The sequence below is a fragment of the Meriones unguiculatus genome, chromosome 18 (assembly GCF_030254825.1).
Source record: "Meriones unguiculatus strain TT.TT164.6M chromosome 18, Bangor_MerUng_6.1, whole genome shotgun sequence".
NCBI lineage: Eukaryota > Metazoa > Chordata > Mammalia > Rodentia > Muridae > Meriones > Meriones unguiculatus.
This window is the reverse complement of record NC_083365.1, coordinates 34,833,797-34,861,284: the sequence shown is the minus strand read 5'-3', so window position 1 is coordinate 34,861,284 and position 27,488 is coordinate 34,833,797. Positions and strand designations below refer to the sequence as shown.

The window sequence follows — 27,488 nt, the reverse complement described above, 5'->3', positions numbered from 1 at the left end:
ATATATATATATATATATTTTGAAGTGCAGGTCTTTGGGAAGAGGGAGAATGTGATTCAAAGGGGGAGGGGGTACGGAAACAATTAAAGCTTTTGCCTAACTTCGCCTTCTTATCCTGAACCTGTCTTATTTCTTGAAGGTGACAAAAACACCAGCTGGGTTGGCCTTTTCTTTCTCAACATTGCAGAGCCCAAGAGGGGTGTGTGTGCGTGCGTCTGGCGCTTTGAGAAGGTTGAGGAGAAGGGAGTCTTGATACCGTGCAGAAAAGCCACAGATGAGCAGAGTGGAGGGACCCTGGGGTCGCCCCCCTCGGTATGATCACAGTGCCCCAGCCGCTCCTCCTGCCCCTGCAGCGAGTTCTGCGCTTTGGAGCTATGCCAGGACCTCTGACAGAGCCTGGCAGGTTCATGAGTGGGGGGCGGGGGCTTGGTGCTCTCTTTGCAGAAGACGCCCATCTGGGGGGGGCTCCCCTATTTTTCAAGCGCTCGGTGGCCCGCCCCCATCTCCCCGACCCCTATCATTTTCAAGCTGATCACACACGATGGTGAACTTGCAGCTCAGCTTCCTGCCGCCTGCTTGACCCAGGAGCACCAGCAGCTTGCGGGCCTCGCCCTCCGCTCTCCCTCCTCTCCTGGAAACCCCGCGGCCTCTGGGCGCGGGTGGGGGGCTCGAGTGGGCCGGAACTACGGCAGGGGCGCGTAGGGCGCGGGGTCTCGGCGGGGAGGCTCGCAGAGAGCGGCGCCTGGGCGGCCCAGCTTCCTGGAGCTGTGCTCCTTTGACCCCAGTGGCAGTCCCTGTCACTGCACCGCTCGCGCTCCCTTCGCTCGCCGCGCCCTCGCCGCCTCTCCTCGCCCCCTCGCTCGCTCTCTTCCCCCCGATCGAGGCCGCTCCGGTCCTCTCGACCTCCCCCCCCACCTCCGCCCCGCAGCGACCCCGCGTCCCGCTCGCACCGCGCCCCCGCGCCGCCACCCCCCAACCCCCGGGCCCTGCTGGATCGGCGGCGGGGACCTCCAGGGTCGAAGGTTTTGGCCCGCCGGCTCCCCTCGCCCCTGCCGCCCCCAGCGCTGCTCCGAGCCGGCTCGGGCGGCTCGGCGATGGCTCGCCCGCACACCGGGCGCTGAAGGCATCCCGGGGACCCGGAGCGCAGCCCGGGAAAGGTAATCCGCCCGGGGAAGGGAGGCGGAGGGCGGGGGAGGAGGGGAGGAGGCGGCCGGCGGCCGGTGCCGGGCGCCAGAGGAAAGGGAGAGAGAGAGAGAGAGAAAAAAAAATGCACACACAAAGCGGAGCCCGGGTGAGAGGTGCCTTGTCAGAGGCGCGTGCGAGGGCGCGGGGGCTGCGGAGCGCGGTGGCCCCGCCGACCCTGAGGTTGGCCGAGTGGACACCCGAGGACCCGGGGAGAGCGAATTGGCTCCCTCCCGCCCCCCAAGCCAGAGCGAATTTCTTGCCGTAGCCGACCTTCCTCCCACTCCCCATCTCGCCCCCTCTTTCTCCCTCCCTACCCACGACCTAGCCCTCTGCCACCGACCTCTCCGGGGTGGGGTGGGGCGGGGGGTCCCCACCTCCCTGACCCCCCCTCCTCCGCCCCCCGATTTCTCTGCAAAGGGGGGGTGGGGTGGAGGGTGTCCGCGAAAGCCCGCGGCCGGAGCCCGGCGGCAGGGATGGGGGTGGGGCCCGGGAGTCGGAGCTCTGTTTACTAGAGAGTCCCGGGGTCGTGCGCGGCAGCTGCCCCGGCCTAGGCCGGCTGGCATTGTGTTGGCTCGAGCCCCTCGCGCCCGCCGCGGCCCCGGGCCAGGTGCCGTGGCCGGACGGTCCGGGGCAGCTTTGTGCTCCGGCCGCCCGCGCGCGCAGCGCTCCCGCGCGGACCTCTCCGCCGGCTCCCAGCGCCCCGACCGGACTCTCGGGTCTCGACCCGAGCAGCCTGCCGAGCGAGGGGGCTGGGAGGCGGGGTACGGCCGGGTGGAAAAGTAACCGTGGCCGCCCAGTTTCTTTTCTACCTAAGTAGTAGTTGTGTGTGTGAGTGTGTGTGTGTGTGTGTGTGTGGTGTTTTTTTCCCCCCTACCTTTCCTATTTACATTTACTGGGGGCAAGGTTGGCTTTAAAAGATCTTTTGAATCCCGGGCTTTTTGCGGCCTAGGGGGTAAAGGGAGCATTTTTTTTTTTTTTTTTTTTTTAATCTAGAGGTTCGCGAGGGCGTTAGAATCCCCAGCAAGAAAAGAGCAGCATAGAAAGATGAGCAGCGGGGTTGATTTATAGCGCGCTCCCCCCCGCCCCCCAACACACCCGGAATTAAGAACGAATGAGGGTCATGAAAAAAAAAATGTGTAATTGATTTGTGATGGTGAAGACGCTCGCAGGTCCAGGTGGGGAAGAACAAATACAACTTTAAGTGGAGGGGAAAGACTTCCGAAGAGGGGACGAGCCGGTGGCCTCCATCCCTCACCCCCTCCAGCCTGCTGGCCGGCTGGGTTCCCCTTCCCTTCCCAGCTTCTCCCAGGAAGGCGCCCGGCAGCTCTGGGACCCAGAGCGAGGAGGCGGCTGTTGGCCGTGGCGGACTCGGGCTCCTCTGTGTGTGCCGGAGATGCCAGCGCGCTCCGGGGGCTTGCGTCCCACATGCCCCACCGAGGGTGGCAGCGGCGGGCGTCAGAGCCCGAGTTCTACGCCTGTCCTCGCTCGGTCCTGGGAGGGAGGAAGGTGGAGGGAGATGCTTAGCCGACCCCGGGGAGTCCTTAACGTCGCCGCCGCCGCTGGTGGTGGCCGTGGCAAAACGGGTGCTCCGCGCCCGAGGAACGAAGAGGGAGTTATGGCCAGGACCAGGCGGCCAGAGCTGACAGGGCAGGGCGTGTGTGTGTGTGTGTGTGTGTGTGTGTAGTTGGTAGTAGTAGCTGTAGCCCCCACCCCACCCCGTCTGCCCACCCTAGATTTAAAACAAACAAACCAATCCAAAGTAGAGAATTCTGCGCGCCCCCTCCTCGCCCCACTATATATAGACCCCACGCTTTGTCAGGGGCTCAGGAGAAAAGTCGTGCCCTCCCTCTCCGAAAGAATGTGCCAGCTGGGTGTCAGCAGTGCTGGAGACAAGTTCAGGTGTAAGTGTGATTGGAAGGGAGGGAGCTTAGTGGACAGAGGCACGTGGAACTTTGTCAGCATCTCCAGAAAAATAAACGAACGGAGCAGCCGCGGAGGAGGCGTGTGGGCATTGCTCCCGCATGCGGGAATAAAAAGAGCAAGGGCGTGAGTTTAAAAAGGTTCTGGATCCGTGAGGCAGAAGGAGGAGAGAAGGAAATTTGGCGGGTTTGGACGGGGGCGAGAGGGCCTCCACCCAGTTGGTGGGGCGGCTATCTTCCTGATTGAAATGCTCACCTTTATTTAAACAGGGAAAGCGAAATCCAGGGCTCATTTCTCCTGGGCTTGGCTTGGGCGGCGGGTCAGAAATTGTTGCTTTGAAAGTTTAGGGAAATCGGACTTCTGATGTCTAGGAGGTAGAGACAGTTATTTAAGCCTTCAGTTTTTAATCCCTTCCTTGCCAGCAGACTTTAAGAGGTTTTTCCAAGTGGGTTCCTGGAAAAGAAAATTTCCAGTCCTGCAGCTTAAGGGACAGAAGTGACTGCTGTCTAGGAAATGCTCAATGTGCTCACGTGGGCTTTTTTTTTTTTTTTTTTTTTTTTTTTTTTTAAACAGAAACTAACACCAGCGTGAATGCTTGGCAGTAACAGTCCTGTTTAGATTTTTCTTTAGGCATTTTGGCATCTTGTACTGGGTGCCTTTGTTTGTGGATAAAATGCATTGAAGTATAAAATTAGGAAAAGAGAGCTGCTCCCTTTGACTGCTGTGAGGAGAGGATGTGGTTGGGAAGGTTTTACAGCCCGAATGTTTGAAGCAAGGTGACAGAGCTCCTTAGAAGGTTAAGATGGGGTCCTTGCATGGGTCAGGCTTTCCCTCAAATTTCATGTGAAGGGAAGAGGTTTTGTTTATGGTTTTTGTCACCGAGAGCTCCCCCCATCCTTCCAAATTTCCACACACAGCTGTCTTAGAATATGTTCATTTTGAGGCTATGGATGGAGTTGAACATAGCTTTTTTTTTTTTTTTTTTTTTTTTTTAATAAGCCTTTTCTTGGCTTGTCTGCAAAGGTGCTGTGAAAGTTTTGAAGCTCTCTGCCTCAGTCTGACATTTCCTTCAAAGGACTCCAGATTAAAGAAGATAGACCCGGCAGGTGCACTGTTTCGATAAAACATTTGAAAGGGAACAAGGCAAAGATGAATTCAAATGAGGTGCCAGCCACCCATTTAGCCCTTCAGAATTGCAGGGGTCTGGGCTTGCTGATGGAGAGAGATTGTTTGCCTTGCTGGGGGCAGAGGTGCAAAGAGGCATAGGTGTTTCCTGACAGAAAATGGAAATCTGCAGGGTGACTTTAGGATAGAGTGGACCATTTAGAAGTGGGAATCTGTCTTGTAAGTTTGGCCTCTTGTTGGCTTCAATCAGGACGGCTTGAGAGAGTATCATGCTAACCACTTCAAGATGCTGTAAATACTCAGTATGTCTATTTTATTTCTGGGGTATGCTCTCTTAGTCTATTTAGTCAGTTTTCTCCCTAAATATTTAGATTATTTCTGGCAAGGGGTACAGATACTTACTCTGAGGTCACAGTGGTCTAGACATGAATTTGGTTTCCATTGCCTCTGAAATGTTCTGTATCTCACACAATAGACATTGATGGAAGGAAAAAATAAGAATTGCCAAGTAATTTTTATACCACTCTCTAATTTATGCAAACAGTAAGTTCTCGTATTCTGAAAATGTGTATTTTCCCCCTCTGTGCTTTGATGGCTAAGATTCTTTTTAATGACAGTCATTTCTGTAAGAGGAAGATGTTTTCATTTGTATTTACTTTCCAGAACCACGCAATTATGCAGCTCTGTGCTTCAGTTGTGTCTCGGCACTTTGTGTCTCAAAAGAGAATTACAGCACTTAGAACAGGACTGCAATTTGAAGCAGGTGTTGTGTTTTACTGTTATGCAAAATAACAGTAAAATATAATTGTGTAGGAAATTAAGGAAACAGCTGCAAACTTAGTATGAAAACTGCCACATTATGATTCGTAAGCAGTTCTTTACTGATATCTCTATATCAGAGGAGCAGGGCAAGATTTGATTTAGCTAATGCTACTGGCCAGATTGCCCATCAACTAGTACTTAAAGGGAGTTCTACCTCCGGTGAAGGCAGGAAGAAGAAAGAGAACCCAAAGTAACGTTTTGTTAAAAATGTCGGAACGCCAGTGGCTCCTCTCTTGGCTGTGGGATGTTCTGGGAACACAGGCCAGGGGGATGTGTCCTGGGTTGCTTTACTGATGTGAAGAAAGCAATCTTTTAAGGAGAACACCGTGGAATTTCTTAGCTCAGCTAGCATACGGAGGACTGCAGGAGCCCTGGGTTGCAAAATAATAAAATAAGTGGCCTATGGCTGACCATCTGCCTTTTGTTCGATATTTTAAGGTGTTTCGAGCCAAATTTCAATCTAATTTTATTTTAGATATTTTTTTTTTCTTTGAGATAGTTGCTAAGATGTCTGGAGCTTCAGGGTGCACATGGCAAATGAATTCTGATACGGAAGAGTGCAAGTTAGCTAAGGGTTATCCAACGAGTGCTTCCTGCTTCCTCCAATTGATCATCAATGCAAGGGCTTTGCTTCCCTCCATCTTTGAACATCTGCCATAAAAACAGGCATCTTTATTGATGCCAGAAACACCCCGTACAGCAACTAATACTCTGACACTTGAATTGGAACTGCTGAAATTTTTCTAAGAAAATATGATCAGCTAGTAAGAATTATACCAATTCTGAGGCCACAGATATAATGGTTGCTCTCCCTAAAAGCTCCCTTAGGGAGGGGATTAGGAAGTCAGGGTTACAAAGTGACTGACCGATCCCGTGAGAATCTGGCTTTCCACTGAGTGACTAGAGTATTGAGAGAAAGTGGGCCACGGTTAGCAAGAAGTATCGGCCTTACCATAAAGTTCTTGGCCAGAGAGAAGTTCGTACGTACCAGGCATTGCATATTTAGGAAAGCGTCTGCAAGACTTATGTGTATCGTGTGCAGTGTGTTCAATTTATCTGATAATGAGCAGAGGATCTTAAGTTTGCATTTGTCATTGTATCCTGTGGCTCATCGAGGCATCAAGATTTCAAGTGATTGTATAATGTGATACCAATTTTGTAAGAGCCAAATATTTCAATTAGCAGGGAAGGCTTGGAAGAATCTTCAGGCACAGACCATTTATAGCTAGGCACCATGGCAACTGTGGATTTGGTCCTTCTGCAATTCACGTTAAGTGCCATAATTATAATTAGAGAGGAATTCTTAGTTTGAACTTCATTGAGACAATTCACTAGCATCTAGTGATACCATCTAGGTAGTGTAACGTCCACTCTGAGGGACATGCAAATTGGCAACAGCTATATCCCTGAGGAAATAATATTTTTTTCTGAGCCAATTTTATATCTAGATTCCAAACTTAATGTGTTGTAGAACCATCTTACTTATTGTTCTTATCTTTGAAAAATTTATATACACACATACACACGTATATGTTTTTTTTTCTTCTTCTTCTAGAACGCACAGTGGTATTGATGAGTAGATCCTTGGATTCAGAGGTTGGCTGAAACACACCATGCCTGCTTCCAGCTTTTGCTCCGGAGAGTTGTGAATTGCTAATGCCTATAGGGAGGAAGGATGGCACATGGGATTCCTTCTCAAGGCAAAGTTACCATAACGGTGGATGAGTACAGCTCAAACCCCACCCAGGCATTCACACACTACAACATCAACCAGAGCAGATTCCAGCCGCCACATGTACATATGTAAGTATTCCCCATGAGTGTGAAAAAGAAACAAACAAACAAAAAAAAAAAAAAAAAAAAAACAATAGCAATCAAGAAAAGAGGAGCGAACTGAAAGGAAACTATTTTCTCAACCTTTTGCTAGGGAGAGTGGAAGTCAGTGATTTCCAAAACTGATGGGTCCGTGGTTTCAACTGTAGCCCAGGAGAAACCCCTTGCATGCGCATAACTATTCACATTTTTTACAGCACATTCAACCACAAAAGGACGTTAGGTCTTCTGATCTTCTGAAAGGTTATTACAAGTTGCCCACATTTTGTAGGTAAGAACTGAGAGGTTACAGTGTTTTCCTAATGCCACACAGTGAATTTTGGCAGTGTCACCTCACCCTCAGTTCAGTTTGCTGTTCCTTATATTGTTTACTGCCATGGTGAAATATTTCTTTAAATTTTCTCCAATATTTTCTTATCCCGCTAAGCCTTTACATTCAGCTGGGAAATAGGCCTAATTGGAACTAATTGTCTGGCTACTGCTAAATCCATTGTCTCGCCTCTTGCTAGTGAAACGTGGGCTGCATTATGCAAGACTTGAACAATATGGGGAACAAAGGGTTAAGGCAGAGTTGGAACAGTTGGTCTGGGGGATTTTACTTTTCTTTCCCTTGCTGATATGAGGGAGTAAACTAGTTACGGAGAAAGTATGGGAGAAACCCAGAGGCAAGGACACACAGCACCTGGTCACACACTAGCTTTTGTCTGGTCCTCTGCAGCAGAAATGCCAGGCTTTCAGTGGAAGGGGGCAGAAGGTCACCGTCCCTCTTGTGTATTCAAGGCCTTGTGCCCATTCTTTATGAGCCCCCTTCCGATGTATGACACGAGTCTCAAATGTCTTTGAACACTATTATGTAGTCTAGAGGGAAAGGTAAGGGTTTTGTTGGCTGTTTTTACTCTTGGCAGATTTGAACTCAGGGCATATCCAAGTCACAAGCTCTTTCTTTCAGAAACAGTTTTATTTGGGAATTAAAAAAAAATAGTAGCCCCCACTTCCTAACCTACACACACACACACACACACAAACTCACCCTCTCCAATTCAGAAACATAAAACCAAATAGAATGCTGTTTTCCTTGATTGCTTGGATATTAATGTAAATATCAGGGTGCTGTTTTGTAATAAGTTCTGAAAGTACCTGTGATGAGGTTTATGCAAAGTGGGAAACTCAAAACAATAGCTTATAGGAAAAAATAAAAACAAAAAGACTATCACCACCACCACCACCACCACCAATAGCAACAACAGCAAAACTAACAAAAAAAAAAAAAAAAAAAAAAGAACAAAAACATCTTCTCAAAAGGTTGGTTTCTAAGAATTTCCTGCTGGCTGTGTGTGGGAATGTGCTCATTGTTGTGAGGGACTGCTGACAGAGGGCCAGACAGAGGTTTGCTAAGATGGTAGTTTTTCTGAGCAATAAGTGTATTTGTTTCAAATACTCCTTTTATTGCTTCCATTTATTCCCTTTTCTTCAAGTGTGTTATAAACTCGGGGTGTGGCGTAATTTAGGATTCACCTTGGCTTGCCTTGGCAGACTGATGTTTGTATTAGAGAATATCAAAGACCTCTGTGGATCCTGTTTCCAGAGAGGCAGAGTCAATGCTGCTCTGCCCAGATTCCTTGGGAAATGGCTGGAAGGCTCAGCCACTGCTCAGCTCTGAAGACATCCTCTTATTTGCTCTTGACCACAGGAGTCCACTGGTGAACTGTGACCGCTTGATCAGACAAAGTTTTTAAGCCGTGTAAGCTTAGAACTGATCTTAGATCCAGCTGTGAAAACTTTAAAGGGTCAATTTCTCTCTCTCTCTCTCTCTCTCTCTCTCTCTCTCTCCCTCCCCCTCTCCTCTCAATATCTCTCTCTCTCTCTCTCTCTCCCTCTCCTCTCAATCTCTCTCTCTCTCTCTCTCTCTCTCTCTCTCTCTCTCTCTCTCTCTCTCTCTCGGAGTGGGGACCTAAAAACAAAACTTCTCAACAACAAAAAATGAAGTTTGTAAAGGCAACCTAGACAGCTGTGGAGCCTGTCACCCGACTCCAGCCTGGGAATCGGGTCTCCTCCCGTGTGGCTCCAGTGTGGGTTTTCCCTTTCATTACCGCTCAGCTTGGCTCCCTCTCACCTTGGGCCGTCCTGTCCTGTCTCAGTGCCTTTGAGTTAGCTGTTTCTCAGAGGTGTGACACTTTTCTGCTCTGATTGTTATTTGTCCTGAGCTAGCTTAGTTCCTGCACCCACAGGAAGCCTCTTGTCCTCTGCCTTGGGACTCTCTTCCCAATTCAGGATGATTTATTGTGTCTGTTCCACATGACCCTCTAGTTCCTTGTCTTTTCTTTTCTAAGACCTCTATTATTATTTTTCTATCTATCTATCTATCTATCTATCTATCTATCTATCTATCTATCTATCTATCTATCCTCCATCTTTTATTATCTTTTGCTATCTGTGTCTAATATCTATCATCTATTATTATTTTCCTATCATCTACCTACCCAACTATCATCTATTATATTTTATCTATTTAGTTTTAGTTATTTAATTATTTTCATTATTTATCATTAAGCTATCTATTTACAGTATATTTATGTAAATTTGCGACTATTTTATCATTATCACTTATTTTTATCTATTTGTCATGTTAATAATATTTTCTATCTATATTATTATTTTTCAGTCATATTAACTATTACTGTTTTTCTATCAATCATCTATCACCATCTGTCTACGTACCTGCCTGCCTGTCTGTCTGATCTACTGATTGACAATACATTTGATTACATGCTGATAGGAGGATCCAGGGTCATTCTGGGGTGGCGAAGGTATGCTTTGCCAGGAGTATGGCTCACCACTGCCTCAGCCTTACCTGTTCATCTAAGGGCCTGCCATTGCTTTGCGGGTTGATAGCCTAGGTCATGACAGCCCCTGCTAGGTTGTAGGCGCTTGGGCATCTTCCTTGACTGCAATCAGGTTCTGGTTTTGTTGTATCACAAACATTACGCTTTGTCTAAATAGAAACTCAAAGTGACTGGAAAGTACTTGTGAGATATTGAGCCTAAAATTTCCTCCTGATTGTTGGAAAAATTCTGACATGTCACGGCAGAGTTTTGGTCCATTCCTATAGCTAGTGTTTCTTTTCTACTGGAAGCATTATGTATTTATTTTGCTCCTGATTCTTCAAGAATTCTCTTTCTTTTCTCACTCCCATGTGATGTCTGTGAAGACCCTTGATAAATGCTAGAGCCCTTTGTCTTCTTTTGCTTGACCTAGTGGTAGCAGTGGGTATTGTCTCAACTTAATTAAGGAATTTTCACTTCCCACTTAACATGGGTTGTCTCGGCTCAGCCTTATAACTAGCCCTTGTCCATGCTCTCCCTCTAATCAACTTCCCTTCCACAAGCATCAGTGAATTCATAGGTAAATAATTGCACCAAGTGACTGGCACTATTTTCAACTTTGACTTACTAAGGCTGCAATTAAAACAGTGCCACTGTGTGGGACAAAAACAAGTAAGAGCCAGTTGCCATCATTATAAAGCATACCCACTTTAGAGCTGGGTCCCTCACCCAGTTTAAAGAGATTTGGGTTTAGTCCTTATCTATAAACTCTTAACAAGATTGCAACCAGACTTTCTAAGAACCATCGCTTTGAATTTGCTTCTGACGTAGGCTTTTCTTTTCTTTTTTTTTTAAGTAATCCTATCTGACTTTAGAAAAGAAAATCAAAGCACAGCTGGAGTTAGTAGACCAAAATTTAGCCTAGAATATGAGTCCTTTCTTACTCACTCTTGATTATACTGATAGACGAGATGAGTGAAACCTAACAATTAACAGGTCTTCATCTGCCCACAAGCCCTTCATCTTTCCTGAACAGAACGTTGACTAAGTTATTTAGTATTTTTAATGATGATTAGAGAGGACATTTAAAGAACCATTTTAGGTCTGAAAACGCCATAAAGACCTTGTGTGTTTTTAATGATGGGCGGCCTAATCACACATTCCAAAACTGTGTTGATAAGGTACCTCCAGCTCTACTAGTTTTAGCACTGGAAATCCTGTTTTATTATGAGGAGCCTGTTCGTTTCTTGCAAAACAGGATGGCCAGTCACACTACCGAGGTTAATTTATCTTCTTTTTTGTTTTGTTTTAAGGGTTGTCTATGGGGAACCTTGAAGCCAACTCTTGTCTCCTGTTCTGGCACTTTCCTGTGTCCACACCTTCAGTTACTAGGCCCCCAGTATTTTCTTTCTCTTTGCTTCTTTACCAGACTCTAAGAAAGTCGCATCATGTAGAGAGAGGTGGCTGTCACCAGTGGAATCAAGTTTCCTTTTTTCACCTATTGAGTTTGGTAAAAGGTTGTGAAAGTAAAGGGGTGTAGAAGAATTCTGAGTAGCAGTCTGTGCCAGTTGTTATGAGTGCCTGTTTCATCGATTCCAAGTTTCTTATTCCAAAACCACCTCCATCCATTTACTGATCTGTTTGGTCTTGTCTTCTGCAAGGAGTCACTGTAAGGCTTTCCCTGGTAGAATTTAGGGTAGAACTTTCTTCATTGTCAAAGTCAGCAGCCTTTCAGGATCATAAGCAGCCAGGAAGGACCCTACATCTCCAGTCACACCATGAGAGTGGCAGTCCCAACTGTACCACATGGCTGTTCAGTGAAGACCACCCAGGGTTTTCTCCTCTTAGGTTGGGCCTGGATTATGTACTCTTGTCAGTGTTTCTGGTTCCCCTAGCAGGATTATCACAGGCTACGTCAGCAGGAGAAAGAGGATCTGACAGCTGAGAATGTGTAATTGTGCCTGTTACTGTATTATTGGAAAGATTTGGGGTCTCAGGATTGTCACCTATGAAGTGGGCTCAGTGTCATAATGCTTGTTAGCCCTAAATGAATCCCTTTCAGTGCTCATGCCTATGTTTACCACCAGCAGCCTTGGGAACATACAGGACCAAAAGGTGCTACTTGGTACACAGACATGATAGTAATTGTGGCCTTGTGTATTAATGAGGACCACAGGGTTAAGACGTTTATGAACTATTTGGCCATATAAAACGTCCAACTTTGTTCTCGTTGCACTGTTGCCATGTGTAGCGTTCATCCGTGTTGTTTGGACACTGAAAAATCAAGAAGCAATCTTGTGCCTGAAAAATCACTTCATGACAGACTCAGACAGTTTTTATAGATGCATCATCTGATCTGAGCTCTCATCCTTTCCCTGTTTGAGAATGTGGTAGGAAACACATTAACCTCAGGATTGTGTTAGGTATCTGTAGTTCAGGATAAAAGGAGGGTGAGGTGTGGCTGTGGCCCCTGACTCACACCTGCTTGAAAACTTGGCTGCCACTTGTGGCAGTCACTTTTTGGGAGGCTGTGGGCGCCATGGCATATGGGACCTCACTGAAGCAACTTCATCATTGGAAGATGGGCCTTGGGATGCTAGTTCAGCCCAGGTTTTACCTTCTTGGACTTCCTGATCTCCAAAGGGTGGAGATGTGATCAGGCTCCCAATGTCATGCCTTCCCCATCATAGTCGACTGAATCTCATCAAACCACCAGCCAGAGCAGATCTTGACTCTTTTGAGTTGCTTCTTGTAGAGTATTTGGTCGTGAGAACAAAAAAAAAGATTAACTAAAACAGTTATTACATAAAAATGATATTTGCTGATATTTGCTTATGTGTAAGGACAAACATCAGTTTTACTAATGATCGCTTTGTTAACTACTTGGTGTCAATTTTTGGGTAGTCACCTTTATCCATTATCCACTTTTATATATTTGGAATTAATTTTGTAAAACCATTTCAAATGAATGATAATTTGCCTCTATGTTTTGTGTTTTTTACAAGGTGTGTGTTAAAGGCTTACTTCTGCTTATGTCTTCTCCTTTCTTTGGGTCTCACTTAGCTTCCTAAGGGTGACACTCTGTTCTTGTTTATGATGCAGTCAAGGAGCAAGCCAGATACTGTTCAGCTTGCTCCTGTGTGCCAAAGTGCACGTGAGTGTGAGGCCAGAGGATAATCCTTCAGAGTTGGTGCTCTCTTTCTGCCTTTTGGAGACAAGGTCTCTCTTGTTCCACTCTACCCTCCAGGCTCGCTGCCCCATGAGCTTCCAGAAAATTTTCCTGTCTGCTGGGCGTATCCATCCCCCATTTTGTGAGTTCTGGAGGTTGAGCTGCTGTTGTTGGGCTTGTGTGATGAGGCAGACATGCCCTCCCCACAACGAGCCACCTCAATGAGGAAACTTTTTTAGGGAAGGCAGCAGTGTATCAAAGGCTTGCTGTCATACACAGAGGAGGGCCTCAGGGAACTTGGATTCTGCTCTTGTTGGAGCCACCAGTTAACTATGGAATCGCCAGGGAGCTAGGCCTCTCTGCACTCAGGGCTGCTCACTAGCTACCAGGCTCCATGGCCGTGAGTAGCTTCCCTTTTTTCCCTGGAATTTCTGTTCTTTATCTCAAATCCCCCTCTGTTTTGGTCTATTTGAAATTAAGAACATAAACCCCACCTTCTTAGTGCTACTCCGTGGGGAAAGAATATGAGCGGGACATCGTAGAAATGCTGGATGGGAAAGAAGTGACCTAGAACCTTCACATTGGGGAAAGGTAGTACCAGTGAGTGAATTAACGTCTGGGGTCCAGTAAAATCTCTAACAAGGTAGATGTTCATTCTTTACTTGCAAGACTGGACTGTGCTAACTGTTTTGCAGAGTCTATTCTTCTCTCAGAAAACTGCATTCTCTTTCATATTTCAGGTTTGTCATTGGCCTGCACGTTCACATGACCATAATTTATAAAAGTATTTTCAATCTGAAATTGCCTTATAGATACTGAATGGTCCTTTTTAGATGGTGCTCACACAAAGAACAGTGGCTTTCTTTGCTTTCCTGCTCTTTTTTTTTTTATTGTTATTTTTTTTTAACATAAGATCATTTTCTACATTCCCCCAGGCTGCCATCTTGTGATCTGTGATGGTTGGACTTCTTTTTCGAGCTAACTTTTCCCTTATTTTGCAGATATCTCTATTACCATTCAAGCGATCACGAGACAATCTAAGATTAGGTATTTTGTCCATAAGGGTTTATTCTTAGGAACCTTGCTGTATGATTGTACAGCTGGGTAGAAATGTTTTGACTTTCTTTGACTACTGGGATATCAGGGAGAGAAAATCATTTAACAAATAAAAACGTATCTGGGGTTAGATCTGGATTTTTTTTTATTTATATGTGTATGTCTGTGTATGCTTGTCTGTGTATGTCTGTGTATATGTGTATGTGTGTGTGCATTCTTATATGCACTGGTATGTGTGGGGGAGTAGCAGGGGCCCAGAAAAGAACTATGGTTGTCATCCTCATGGACAGTATCCACCTCCTTTGACACAAGGCCTCTTACTGACCTGTTGCTCATCAGTAAAACGCGCCTGGTTGGCCAGCGAGCCCTAGGAATCCTCCAGTCTCTGCTTCCCCAGGGCTGGCCTTACAAGCATGAATATCTATGACTGGTGTTTCCACACGAGTTTTTGGGATCAAATCCCAGCCTCGGTGCTTGTGAGGACTGCTCTTTAACTACTGAGCCATCTCCCAAGCCCTGAATCTCACACTGACCCTGTGCATGCCATCCTCCCACCTCAAAAAGTTCCAATGTGCTGAGTCGTACAACACTCAGATGTATCTGTATTTTTGTGTTCTGAATTTTGGGGGCCAAGAAAGGTGATAGAGGAAGTATGTCCAGAGTTAGTGGACAGACAGGTCCTGATGCCTGGAAGGCCTCAAGCCAGCCCCTTCACAGGATGTTTCTCTCTCCTGCTCTTCATTCAGGCTTTCTCTCAACTTCTTTGCCTGTGATGCTCTGATGGAGAGACAAGATGAAGTAGGTATTTAGGAGATGGATTCAGCGATTCTTAGAACTTATAAAGGTGAGATTTTTAAGACATAAAAGGATGGCTAATACTGCTCAGCTTACCATATCTTAAAACAATGTGAGCCATTCTGAATTGAGAAAGGCAAAGTCTCCTGCGTTCTGGAAGGTCTGTGTGTGAGCATGGCTCCTCCTTTCTCAGGATTTACTTAGCTCTCTTCTTCTCATACCGTTTTTCCTTTTTCACTTCCATAGCATGCCAGTATGGCTAGGCTATACTTTATCAGTATAGACACTTTGAAAACCACCATTCAGCCTGCCTCTCCCTCTTTGGATGTAAAAAGAACACTTCCAGTCTGGTCTGTGTGGCAGTACTAACTACAGAAAATGGCTGGATTTGTTGGCCCTTGCAGTACCTGGGTTTACATATTTTTATTGTTTTGTTTTGGAGACTTTTTTCTCTCCAGTTTCTGTCATTGATGACAAAGGGGTGAAATACAAGTACATATAAGACAAATGCATTTTTTGCAGTGTTTTCTGTTTTTCCTTTCTTACTGTAAATCAGAAATATAAGCTATTCCAGTTTGTGTTTAATGCTTTGTTCCATTTCGTGTTACATGCTTCAAGGAAGGAAAGCAAAAACTAAGGTAGACAAGATGGCTCAAAGGAGAAAGGCTCTTACCGCCAAACCTGTTGCCTGGAGCGTGAGCCCCAGCGCACACGTGGAGGAGAGACCTGAGCTGTCAGTTGTCCTCTGAGTTCCACAAGCCTGCCATGGCATGGATGCATCCCCCATGCCACCCCCATCAAATAAAACGAGCAAAATGTAAAAAATGGATTAAAAACAGAGAAGCAAACCAGCATGAGCATTCAGTAAACAGATAATGTAAGTGTCCAGCTTAGAGATCCCAGCAGGAACAAGTATTATCAATGTTTCTGTCTTGGCTTCCTTAAAAGACAGCAGGACTCTAGTTCTTAACATGGACTCTGCTCAGACCCATTTATTTCTTGTACAGACAGCCCATGAAACCTTCCAGCTCAGAGATTTGATAATTCTTGGATGACACTGATGGCTTTTCCCATCTTGCTGTGGGCTGTTTTGGCACTGACACTGATTGGCTTAGAGCATGCTTTACTCTCACTTGGTTTTAGGGATCTGTATCCAAGTCCCACGATTCAAACTTTTTACATGTTTGTGCACATAGTTTTAAAATGTGTTTTGAAGAAAGACATACAGCTGAAATCAAGAACAATTAAATTCTCTAGCTAAGCAGCTGTAGCATGCTTTGCTCATTCCTTGAAAGATTTAGCCTTTGGCTGTAACATAGACATTTTACTAGCTCTTTATAAATCTTGAGTTTTGAAAAAGAAAAAAAAGTCCTCATTTTGTTTCAATTGGATTTGCGCTAACATTTAGAGATAATATGAAGTCATCAAACCATGGTGTGTCTTGTGTGCGTGTGTGTGTGTGTGTGTGTGTGTGTGCGTGTGTGCGTGCGCGCGCACGCGTGTGCACACATGTGTTTGGGTATGAATGGGAGTATGAATGAACATCTGCATTTATTTGGAAGGTACAGGTCATCTGTACCTTATTTTTTTTTAAGCAAAGTCTCTTTCTGTACCTGGAGTTCACTGACTGGCTGGGCTGGCTGGCCACTGAACTCCCTCTATGCCACAATGCTAGAGTTATAGACATATGCCACTGCATCCAGCCTTTACATGGGTACTGTGGCTCAGAACTTGGGTCCACAGGCTTGAGAAGCAGCAACCACCTTATCCACTGAGCTATCTGTCTACCCTGTATTTTACAGTTACAAAAACCTCCACTGCTTTTAAGACCCTATATTTAACACCCTCTGCTTTTGAAACTTATTCAGTTTGAAACACTGCCTGAATCAGTGTTATGTGTGATGTTTAAATATTTGTGTTTCTTCAAGATTTAAGAAACCCTCCCCTATCAGTGGACTTGGGGAGGAGAGTGTGTGGAGAAGGGGGAGGAAGGGAGGGATTGGGAGGGGAGGAAGGAGGGAACTAGAGGGGGGATACAAAGTAAATAAAGTATAATTAAAAATAAAAAAGAATAAAAGAATTGGAAAGAAAAAAAAGAATGTTGAAACTTTGATGTTTCTTAAAATATGTTAAATGGCTCACTCAAATTTTGTATTTAACTTTCTAACTTGTATAAATACTTTTGAAGTGATTTTTCACTTATTTCTTAGTTTGTACATGAAATTATTTTGTGGAGAAAAAAACCATTTCATATTGTAGTTTTCTGGAAAGACTACCAACTTAGGTAAAGAAACAGCTAATAAATTATGAAACTTAAAAAAAAAGATTTATAGAGTGAAATTCTAACCTCCAAGTCATAACATAAGGGGGTGGAAGTATTGGAAAGTCATTTTTGCCTGAGGGTAGAATTTCTAAAATTGGGAGAAAGACCCTTGCTCTTCTATCATATGAGTTTATAGTAGAAAGATGCTCATCTCTGAGACAGGAAACGGACCTTCATCAGACATGGAGTCTTCCTTGACCTTGAACTACCTAAAGAACATAGCAGATGTATCCAATGATCAGAGCCCTTATGACCTGGCCTTGGCTTTCACATTGGGAAAATGTAAAAGTTCATATCCATGAACTTTTTGGTCAGCAAGGAGATGAGACAAAATGGTGCCTGTGGGTTTTCTTGAGTTCACAGCCTGACTCAATGTACCAGTGAGTCTGGGAAAGCAGCTTTTGGTGTGTTGACCTATTTTGATATCTTGAGATGGAATTATTTTTTAAAGGCCATTTTAGATAATGCAAAACTTAACATTTGGATTTCATTTTCTTTTGTAAGTCTATTTGAAACGTGGTGAACTATGAACTGGCTTTTGAGAAACATAAGAAGACTTGAAGCTGTGGTGTTCTGAGTTCACCATCTATTAGGAGGCAGGGGATGTTGCAGATGCCGGGAATCAGCTCTGACTCCTGCAGAACTTTCAAGTTGTACTTAACCTTGCATTTTGGGCATGGCTGGTAGCACGGAAACCCATTTTGAGCTAACAAACCTAGACAAGGGAAGAGTGGTGAGTCTGGACAAGGAAGGACTAGTCCCTTAAGAATCTTAGTTCCTAATTCTTCTGTTTTGCAAACCATAGTCTTTTTTCCTACCCTGAGATGTCCTGTTCTAGTCTGAGGTAGGAGGGCGTGGATGCTCTGCTCTGTGCACCATCACCCTGTTCCCCCTGAACTCCAAAAGCACCCCTGGGAATCCAGAAGGGAAACTAACCCCTGGGAGATTGTCTGCTCCTGCACCCCACTCTGTTATCAGCCCCCTCTCCCTGCCCTTGACGATTGGTCATGGATGGCTCCCCTCCCCGTCTCCACCCCACCAGAATGTTAATGGCCATGGCACGCTTCACTGTTTATCTTGGAATTTGATACCATCATCTTGGCAACCAAACTGGGACCTTTATTGCTTGGATTGTTTGTCATTTGCTGTTAATTATCTGTTTCCATAAATTCTTCACTTTGAGAAAAAAGAGAATGTTTTGAAATATTTCTTCCAACATGTAAGCAGGGCTTCATTTTCTGTGGACAAAAGAGAAAGAATGAAACTCTTTGGTAACTCAGAGCCATCAAGTGTCCTGTTTTTTTTTTTTTTTTTTTTCCCCTACAGGCTCAGCTAGACCCTGCTAATTCAACCAGGATTTGTGCTGAAAGAGCCTTTGGGGAGGAAAAAAAAAAAAAGAACTAAAAAGAACAATTTAACTTTACATAAGGGCTTTGCTTTGGTTCCAAGCTCTTTATGTGAGAGCTCGGCTTTGTGTGTGCTGGGGTCACTTCCCTTCAGCTGTCCCCTGTTTCTCAAGGTTAAATCTGAACAACTCAGGGGTGAGAGAGGCTTCGGCCTACCTGCCTTTACGAGGTGTTTATTTTGTCAAGTGTGGAATGAAAATGAGTTTTCTGGTCATTAGTGCACATTAGTCGTGAGCTCACGATACACACGGAGGGCTTGCCACATTATAAACACGGAGCGCTGTTTTCTGAGGTGCCGGACCCCAGGCTGCAGGACCCCTTATCTTAACATAAAGGGCAAAGTAATGGGGAAGTGGGAAGGAGAGCTTTAGTGCTTGTGTTTTAAACTGGGGAGTTTGGGAATGGTGTGATTGTTGCAAAGTGGAAATATCGGCACAACTGAAAGTATCTGTGAAAAATGAAAATGTTGGAGAAGTTATTAGAGCAAAGTATAGACAGACTTTAGCTTAATCCTTCCTTGCCCCCTTTCCAATGTGTTCTTTGTATTTATTCTTTGCTATTGAAGGATCACGTTCACAGACAAGATCTTTTTACAAATTTGTAAGAGAAACAAAAAGAAGAGAGAAAGGGAGAGAGGGATGGAGAGAGAAAGAGAGAGAGTGTGTGTGTTTATGGGCATACTCCACTGTATGTGTGTAGGGAATCATTTTTCCACTTCTACCATGTGTATCCTGGAGACCAAACTCAGGTCGTTAGGCTTGGCAGAAAGTGCCTTCATTTAGGGAGTCATCCAAACCTGCTGATGAGGATCTTAGTGGTCCCCCAACCCCCTCACCCAATTAACCAGTAACAGGGACAGCAATAAAATGAGTAAGGTCACTTTTGACCAAACTTGAAGGTCTGAGTTTGATCTCACAACACCTGTGTGTGTGCATTTACGTGTGTAAATACATACATATGTGTGTATTCACACACACAAACATATGCACCCATAAATATAGTTAAGTATTTTTTCAAGTAATCCTGAGCAGGTGTGCTGACATACCCCTTTAACTCCAGCTCTCAGGAGGCAAAGGCAGGTGCATCTCTGAGTTCAGAGCCAGTCAGGGCTACACAGTAAGACCCTGTATTTAAAGGAAACGTAGCGTTGGGAGGTAGAGACAAATGAATCCTCAGAGGGAGTTCTCTGACCAGATAGTTTGGCTCAATTAAAGTTCAATTTAGTGAAAGACCCTATCTCAGAGCCAAGAGGTGGCCTGCCCCTGTGTGCTCATGGCCACTAATCCCCTCCCAAATCACATTCGTGTAGCATACACATGACATTAAACAGTACAGAAGAAAAGTATAGTCTATGTACGCTCTCTACTTTGAGAATTTAGTAAAACTTTATTTAAAAGGGAATGCTGAGGTTCTATTCTATGATGCGTGGTGCTTAGTGAAGTGTGTAGTATACACGTAACATGGATGCAGTTTCTGTGATTATTAAATGTTATCATAATTGCTTCTATAGCATGAGCGCTCTGGCATCAACAGCCTCAGCATCCGTAGGATATGGCCTGTCATTACCATGGCTTTCTTTGTGCTCTTACATTTGGAGTGTTGGGACACCTTTAGGGTTGCACAGTCTTCCAAGAGACCCTTAATCAGGCTAGAGGGAGTGAGTCTTGGTGAACTTACTGGCAGGACACCATCTCCACTTGAGCACCACCTTGCTGGGGGTTGGGTGGGGTGGGGGATGGGAGGATGCAACTCTCCCTGGATTTGTGGAAGTGCTAGGGCAAAGAGGCTCTTCTCAAACTCCTAAGCAATCAAGATCAAGCCTTGTCCGTGATAGGAAGCAGGGTCTCTGAGCATTTTACTTTCATTATCCTTTTACTTGCTTTAAGTGATTTTTAAAAAGAGGCATCACATATGAAAACTGTTAAGATTGAGTCAGTATTCATTATATTAGTGAATTTAACAACTGTTTATTAGAATAGGAGATTGGGGGATAGTGGGAATTGGGAAACAAACACCTTCTGATTGCTCTCGGGGAGGCTGGGAAAAGGATTTAACACTTCAGAATTTTTGAGAAGCCATTAAAAGTCTGACGGGATCGGATTACTTGACTGCACATCTGAAACATGAGACTCTTGCCCCAAACCATGCAATTGAGTTAAGCTCAGAATCCAAGGCCTCCCTGTAAGCCTGGCCTCTGGGTGAGCCACATTCTTGATCACAAAATTATTTCCTTTGAGAAGAGCAAGACTACAGAGAGGTTTTCATGGCCAATTTAGTCTGTATGTTGGTGCCAGCCAGACATTTGGCAACGGTTAGTGCCAGCTTTGGTGAGATGTCCACCGACGTTTCCCAAGGTCTTCAAAGATGTCTGGATTCAGTGCTGACATTGAAGGAAAGCTGCATTCGAATTCCTAGACACTCTTCCTCCATTTCTGTTTTTGTTTTCTTTTTTTCTTTCCTTTTTTTTTTTAAATGGAAGAGGTGCTGTGGTTACCCAAGATCGGCAGGCTGGTCCTCTGCCCTCAGTTCCAAGGCTCTGAGTGAGCCTAGTTGCTGCTACCAATTTTTGTCACTTTTTTGTGTGTGTTTTTGTGCAATGTATGTTCTCCTGTAGCCCAGGCTGGTCTTGCACTGGCTCTTTAGCCAATACTGACCTTGAATGTACAATCCTCCTGCCTCTACTTCCCAAATACTCGGAGTAAAAGTTCAACCACCAGACCCTGTTTGTGTGGCAGTGAGGGTCAAACCCAGGGCTTCATGTATGCTAACGAAGAGGTCCTCCAACTGAACCACACGGCCAGGCCCTTTTGTCACTTTTTAGGAAAACCCTCTGCTGCTCCTAGCTTGAACTCAGTGAGTGCTGACAAGTAAGGCTATCCCCAAAAGTATATTTTCTTTTTAAAGTTTTATTTTTATGTGTGTGTGTGTGTGTGTGTGTGTGTCTGAATGATACACAAAAGACATCAGGGGATATCTTGGAGATGGCGTTACAGGAAGTTAGGAGCTGCCTGACATGGGTAACTGACATCCAAGCTTGACGCCTCTGGAAGAGTAGGAAACCCACTCTCTTTACCACTGAGCCAACTTTCCAGTCCCCAAAGTGTGTTTTCTAATTGTGAAACGTCTGCCTACCACTAGGCTGTAAATCTCTGAAGACAGCAACTCTTTTGACTTTTTTTTTTTTCTTTTTGATGTTTGTATACCATGTCATGGTCTTAGCTGGAGTCTAGACATTTTTCCAATACCTGTCAAATGGAAATGGGGTTTAAGGGAGTCAAAGGCATGGTATGTGCTTCTCCAAGAAGTCAGTGTCACCTTGTAGTATCCCTCCAACTTTGAGACCATGTGCTTATACTTGCCAGTGCACTTGGCTGTAAAAGGTAACGTAGGTAATTCTCTCATGTGGTTTTCAGGCTGTTGCTGAAAGATACTCACTATTTCCGGCAGTAATGCTGCAATTCATTCTGCCTTCGGTTGACTCTGATTGTAATCAATTTATTTCCAACAAGAAACGAATATTGAATATTCACATTCAGTTAGAGGAGTGATTCTCACCTTTCCTAATGCTGTGACTCTTTCATACAGTTCCTCATGTTTTATTGACCTCCTCACCATAAGACTGCTTCGTTGCTACTTAGCAACTGTACTTTTGCTACTCTGAGGAATCATAAAGTAAATATCTGATATTCAGGCTATCTGATATGTGATCCCAAAGGGGCTGCAACCAACCGGTTGAAATCTAGATCCTAGAGTCTTGAGGTTCCTATGCTGTTTCATAACTTTAAAGGTGGAGGTCAAGCCTATTATTTTAACTCCGTTATTGCTCATGTGTTGACCCTTTTGGAAGTCGGTAACTGTGGACTGAAGGTTAGAAGTGTGAGATTAACTTAGATCTATTTCAATCCACGTACTCGGAGTCTGGCTAACAACTCCCCACTCTGTGTAGTATAAGCAAATGAGTTAATTGTCATAACGGGAGTCATGAGTTCTGTATAAGGCAAACTACTTTTATTCTGTATTTTTTGAGTTTTTAACAGCTTTTCTGTAGTTATTGAAATAATACACCCATTCTTTTATCTCAAAACTTTTTAAAGTGAGTTAGTAAACAAAGTAATGAGTTTCAGCATGGCATTTTCATACATATATGCAATTATATTTTTTTCTTATACAGTTCCCATACTCCTGCCCTCTTTTCCCTGCCATGTTGGTTCCTTTCTACATTCTTAAAGATCTCCTAGGTGGGAGCACAACTTCAATCCCAGCACTGAGAAAGCTTAGGTGGTCTCCGTGAGTTCAAGGCCAGTCTGGTTTACATAGTGAGAAAACCAAAACAAACAACAACCACAAAAGCTCATATAGAGCCACTGTTTTAACAGAGTCTGTGATTTGGGATAAAAACAGGTAAAACCCTTATTACAACTTTGGTGTTATAGAAACTGGAAAGCCTTTTAAAAATGGACCTAAAGGGAAGCCAAACAAAAGACTAAGACTGTGCTAGAATTTTAGGTATGAGCAGCTAAACTATAGACTCCTGTACTACCAGACAATTAGAAGAAAAAAATAAATAAAAAAAATACACAACAGAAACAACAACAACAACAACAAAAAACCCTGCTATAAAGCTCCAGGCTTAAGAAAGAATTTTACATGGGTTAGAGAAACTCACAAAAGAGGAGAATAAGAAAGCTAGGTTGCATTGTAAGCCCTTTGGGGGTAGGACGTTTTTAATTTAGGTGACTGAGTCCAGGTTTTCACCCCAGCTTTTTCCTGTGGCTCTGGCTGGCCCAGACGGGTTATGTAATTAGCCTTTCTGGGCATGCCCTTTGGCTGAAGACCTAATTGAATCTCTGGACTTACAAGCAGGGTTAGAGTTGGTGCAGCTTTCTGCCCTGCAGGTAGAATCCCTTTGATGGACCTGCCTCTTTGAAAAGTACCCATAACAACTGGCAGTGACATTATTTGGATAAAGGACGGTTTAGTAATTGAGGAGTCAGTCCTCTTTAGTATATGACAATCTCTGAAACAGAGAAGACACCAAAATCCACACGTACAATTTAAATGAGCCTGTATTGTGCATTATAAATATGCACCGGATGCCAAGTAGAAAACACCGGAACACTCTCTCAGGATGCTGTTAGGGCCAAGCGGAATCTCATTAGGGACAGCTTCAAAGATCAGTTCCTCGTGTCCATAAAAACAAGTGTAAATTATCTGGTGCGCGCCTGCTGTTAGTGGCTGCGCTGTTGCATTATGCATGATTTGAGAATGCATGGAGGAGGTGGGGCTGCATGGAGTTGCACAATAGATGTGGAGATTTCTCCACTTTTTTTTTTTTTTTTTTTTGGTGCTGAGTCTACATTTTGGAAATTTATTGGTGTGTTTCAGCTAATGGAGAATGCCATATATAACCGGGCGCCTACATTTTTGATGAATTGGAGTCAGTTCAGAGAGGCATGATAAGGTCTGAATTGTTTATATGAGCCACCAATCCACTCAGATTTATGTGTCTTGTTTGCTTACATGTGGATTGGGTGAGGGCATAGGAAGGTGGTCCTTGTGTGTAGAATTCAGTGAATTTGTTTCACCTGTGTGTGCTCTCTCTGTCTCTTCCTCTCTGTCTCTCCGGCTGCCTTTCTAAAAGCGTGAGTGTTCAGAATCTAATCTAAAAAAAACGTAGTTAAGTTTGGCATAAAAGGTATAATAGTTTTGAAATAGATTTTTAAGGTCTAGAACTATATCTCAACTATATTCCTTTATTTGAGGAATTAGAGAATCAGTGGAGTGTAGCAAGGGTGAGTCGTCTTCTGTTAAAGTATGTAGCAGAGTTCTAAGCATGGGCATCTAAACTATAGACTCCTGTAGTACCAGATGATTAGGAGAAGAAAAAATTCCCCAAAGAAAGAAGAAAAATTTAAATGTCTAAGTGCTCCCCCAGAAAATGGAGTGACTTGTGGCCAGAGGGTTTTTTTTTTAATTTTTATTTTAAACTCATTTATCGTTTATGTATCCATCCTATTAGGTGTGAAGTTAACTTTTTCTGATTTCTCACTTCTAAGTGTGTGTGTGTGTGTGGGGGGGAATTGTTACCTTTCTCCAGAAGCAGTGGAAAAGTGAAATGAGTTGATTTATGTCTCTTACCTACATTTCCTGGGCTGTAAGAAAACTCGGCATGGGAGTTTTCATTCATTTGGGTGCTACCACGGTTAGCTTGTTAGGACTTAGCCGTGTTCCAGCGTGGCCAGGGATGTACAGGTGTGCAACAACCTGAGCATTTGCAAGCCTCTGTGGTTTGAGTGTGTATGTACTCCTGCACACTGAAGGCAAACAACCTTAGGGAGCAGTTACCTTGGGGACAAGCAGGGGAAACCACAGATGTACAAAATGTTTCTGTGGCTTGTGTGATACAGGGGGAGAACTGTGAGGTCCTGGGGAATGGTAAAGAAATAGAGAGAGAGGCTGCTTTCCTGTCTCTATGTGGGAGACAGTGCCTGTGCCTGTGCCTTCTCTTTGTCGTGTGTGGCTTGTTGGAGCCTAGTTCCTGAGGAGAAAAACAAAACAAACAAAACACAAACAAACAAACAAACAAAAACATAAATGAGAGAAAGAGCAAAGGATCAGCTTTCCTAACGTCACATGACTAAACCCCATGATCACTCCAGTACCAGTTACTTTTGGTTTTGAATTTACAACTTGGCAAAAGTCTCCGTTGATACTGCTAGATGTATCAACAGTTCCCTGTCTGGGATGGAAGCTCTTTGAGGACAGGATAGGTGTTGGTTCATCTGGAATCCCTTGAACTCTTATTTAAGTTCATCTCTACCCATCCCTGAAGTCTTCAGTAGCTATTTCCCCTATTATTTGGGCTCACAGCCATTTTGTTCGAAGGCCCCGCTGCTGGGAGATGGTGCCCATATTAATATGCTCACTTGAGCACTCTTGTATTACGTACCTTGCTTGCTTCAGATTTTCTCCTTATACTCCCATTCCCTGTCACTTGCTCCTTAATGTGTTAAGGAAGGCTTATTGAAATCTTTCATATGGGACATTAAGTAATAACTGGCTACTTTGGAATTCTGCAGTCCTTTGACACAACTTTTTTTGAACATGAGAAAGAGGGCTCCCTGTGGGGGTGATATTGAAAGTTTCAAATTGATCAACTGATAAGTACTTATTGGAAGTAGCATGGGGAGCAAAGATTGTGGCTGTTTTGTATATCTGTCCCCTATGCATAAGGTAGTGCCTGCTACACGAATAAACTGTTGTTGATAGATGAGTGTTTTAGCAGTTAAAATAATGTATAACCCTAAGCCACCTAGTCCTTATCCATTATGAAGACAATCAGATATGTCATAATTAAATAACATTTGCTAAATACATTACTAATAATATAATATTAAGGTTAGGACACACACATACGCATGTATGCTGTCTGTGAAGAAAACAGGAGTAGAGAACTTTACCTATTAACAGGTCAAAAAAGTTGAGGGAACCATAGAAGACTGCTCACATTCAGTACAGTGTGTCCCTAGGGAAACCACACTTACAGGCTGAATGAGTCAGAGAATCAAGGGAGAAGTTCTTTAAGAACATATCCAAAAGAAGCCTTTCCAGGGTATCGGACTTGATGCTAATAAATGGCCTTTCAATGTTATTTTCAAAGTTTCCCCAGCAGACATGTACCAGGACAGTGAAAAGCGTCTCCAGTCTACTAAACCTGAAGGAAGGTAGGCAAGCCGTAGGCTCCCTGTAGGAGGCACCATGCAATGGAAAACTACTTTAAAAAAAAAAAAAAGTAGCCATTTTTCTATGTTGGCAGAGCATGCTTTGCTTTCATTGCAGAACATTTCCTCCTGTTCCTGCCACTCTGTGCCCCTTTCTCCCTCTCAAGTCTGGCAAAATCTTCTGGCCCAGTGGGTTCTATAAACCACTGCCACTTTTTATACCGAGCTTGCACACACTTGGATGGCAATTGCGTTTTTACTAGGATGTGGGAGTGGGGAAGTGTGCAGCCATATGCCACGGGCTTGGATGGTGGCTTACATTCCAGACACGTTAGATGCTTTCTGTTCCACTGCCTGTACTGTGGGGAAGTCAGCAAACCTTTGTGTTTCTAGGCCTTTCTATTTGGAAACTAAAGATGAGAGGTTGACTATGTCAACCCAGTACATTTTATAAAAGTCACTTTGCATATCATTTTGAGGCCTACATTGGGTGGAATAGCCAAGATAAAAGGTAACTTGAAAGTACCTCTGTGGAGACATTCCTACATGTTACTGTTTGAAGTGATGTGTTACTAGCCAGAAAGAAGTGGTGTCAATGCTCAGAAAATTATTTCTATCCACAGCTGGTGTTGGCATCCCTTGTAGACCATTGAAGTGTGTCGTCTTCACTGGGGTTTGAAAAACTGTGTGGCCACCCCTTCCCTGGGAAACATTTTTAGACACATGCAATTTCCTTCTTGGAAAATGCATCGTGGCAGGTGGGAGGCATCACATGAAACTTTTTTATGCTACAACTGCAGCTGGGCCCAAGTTGGCTTGGCAGTGGTCCTCTCTGCCTAGGATGCTGCAGGTCTAGCTGTCAGTCAGGCTTAAGCCAGATGCCTAGGATGTGAGTGTGGTGGCTGGCAGCCGGACATCTGTTTGCTGGCTGTGGGAGTGAGGGTGTGATCCAATAGTATCTGTTTTTTTTTTTTTTTTTTGTTTTGTTTTGTTTTTTGTTTTCTTTAAGACCTGAGCATCACAGGAAAGGGAAGATTTCTGCCGGCTCCTATGCTCTTCCGGGGAGGTCAGAGATGGCATGTGGTGGTGACTTTCACATGTGGTTGATATGGCTGAAGATCACATTCAGTCTGATTGTTGAACTTTATAGTAGGAAAATTATGAAAGCTCGGTTTGGGGCGATGGTTGAAAATGGTATTCCTGGAGTGCTCTAGCCCCACTTACTAGGCAGTTTTCTTAAAATATTCCCTGTGAGGCGTCCAACTAGTGAATATATTTGTCACAGCTGTCTTTACTTCACTGTAAAAATCT

The 27,488-nt window shown here is 44.3% G+C and overlaps 1 protein-coding gene across 6 annotated transcripts in view; it reads left to right on the top strand.

Annotated features, from left to right (window-relative positions):
- The first annotated feature begins 294 nt into the window (after positions 1 to 294).
- Mpped2 (metallophosphoesterase domain containing 2) overlaps positions 295 to 27,488 on the top strand; it is a 171,816-nt gene continuing 144,622 nt past the window's right edge. The window contains exons 1-2 of one of the 6 annotated variants that reach the window (XM_060371399.1): positions 295 to 312; positions 6,608 to 6,855. In XM_060371399.1, coding sequence (XP_060227382.1) covers positions 6,728 to 6,855 — 128 coding nt within the window. In that variant the 5' untranslated portion in view covers positions 295 to 312; positions 6,608 to 6,727. Of the gene's footprint in view, positions 313 to 488; positions 1,158 to 1,272; positions 1,292 to 1,347; positions 1,366 to 2,295; positions 3,087 to 6,607; positions 6,856 to 27,488 lie in introns of those variants that run through there. The other 5 variants (XM_021651470.2, XM_060371398.1, XM_060371397.1 and 2 more) reach the window with 5 other exon arrangements.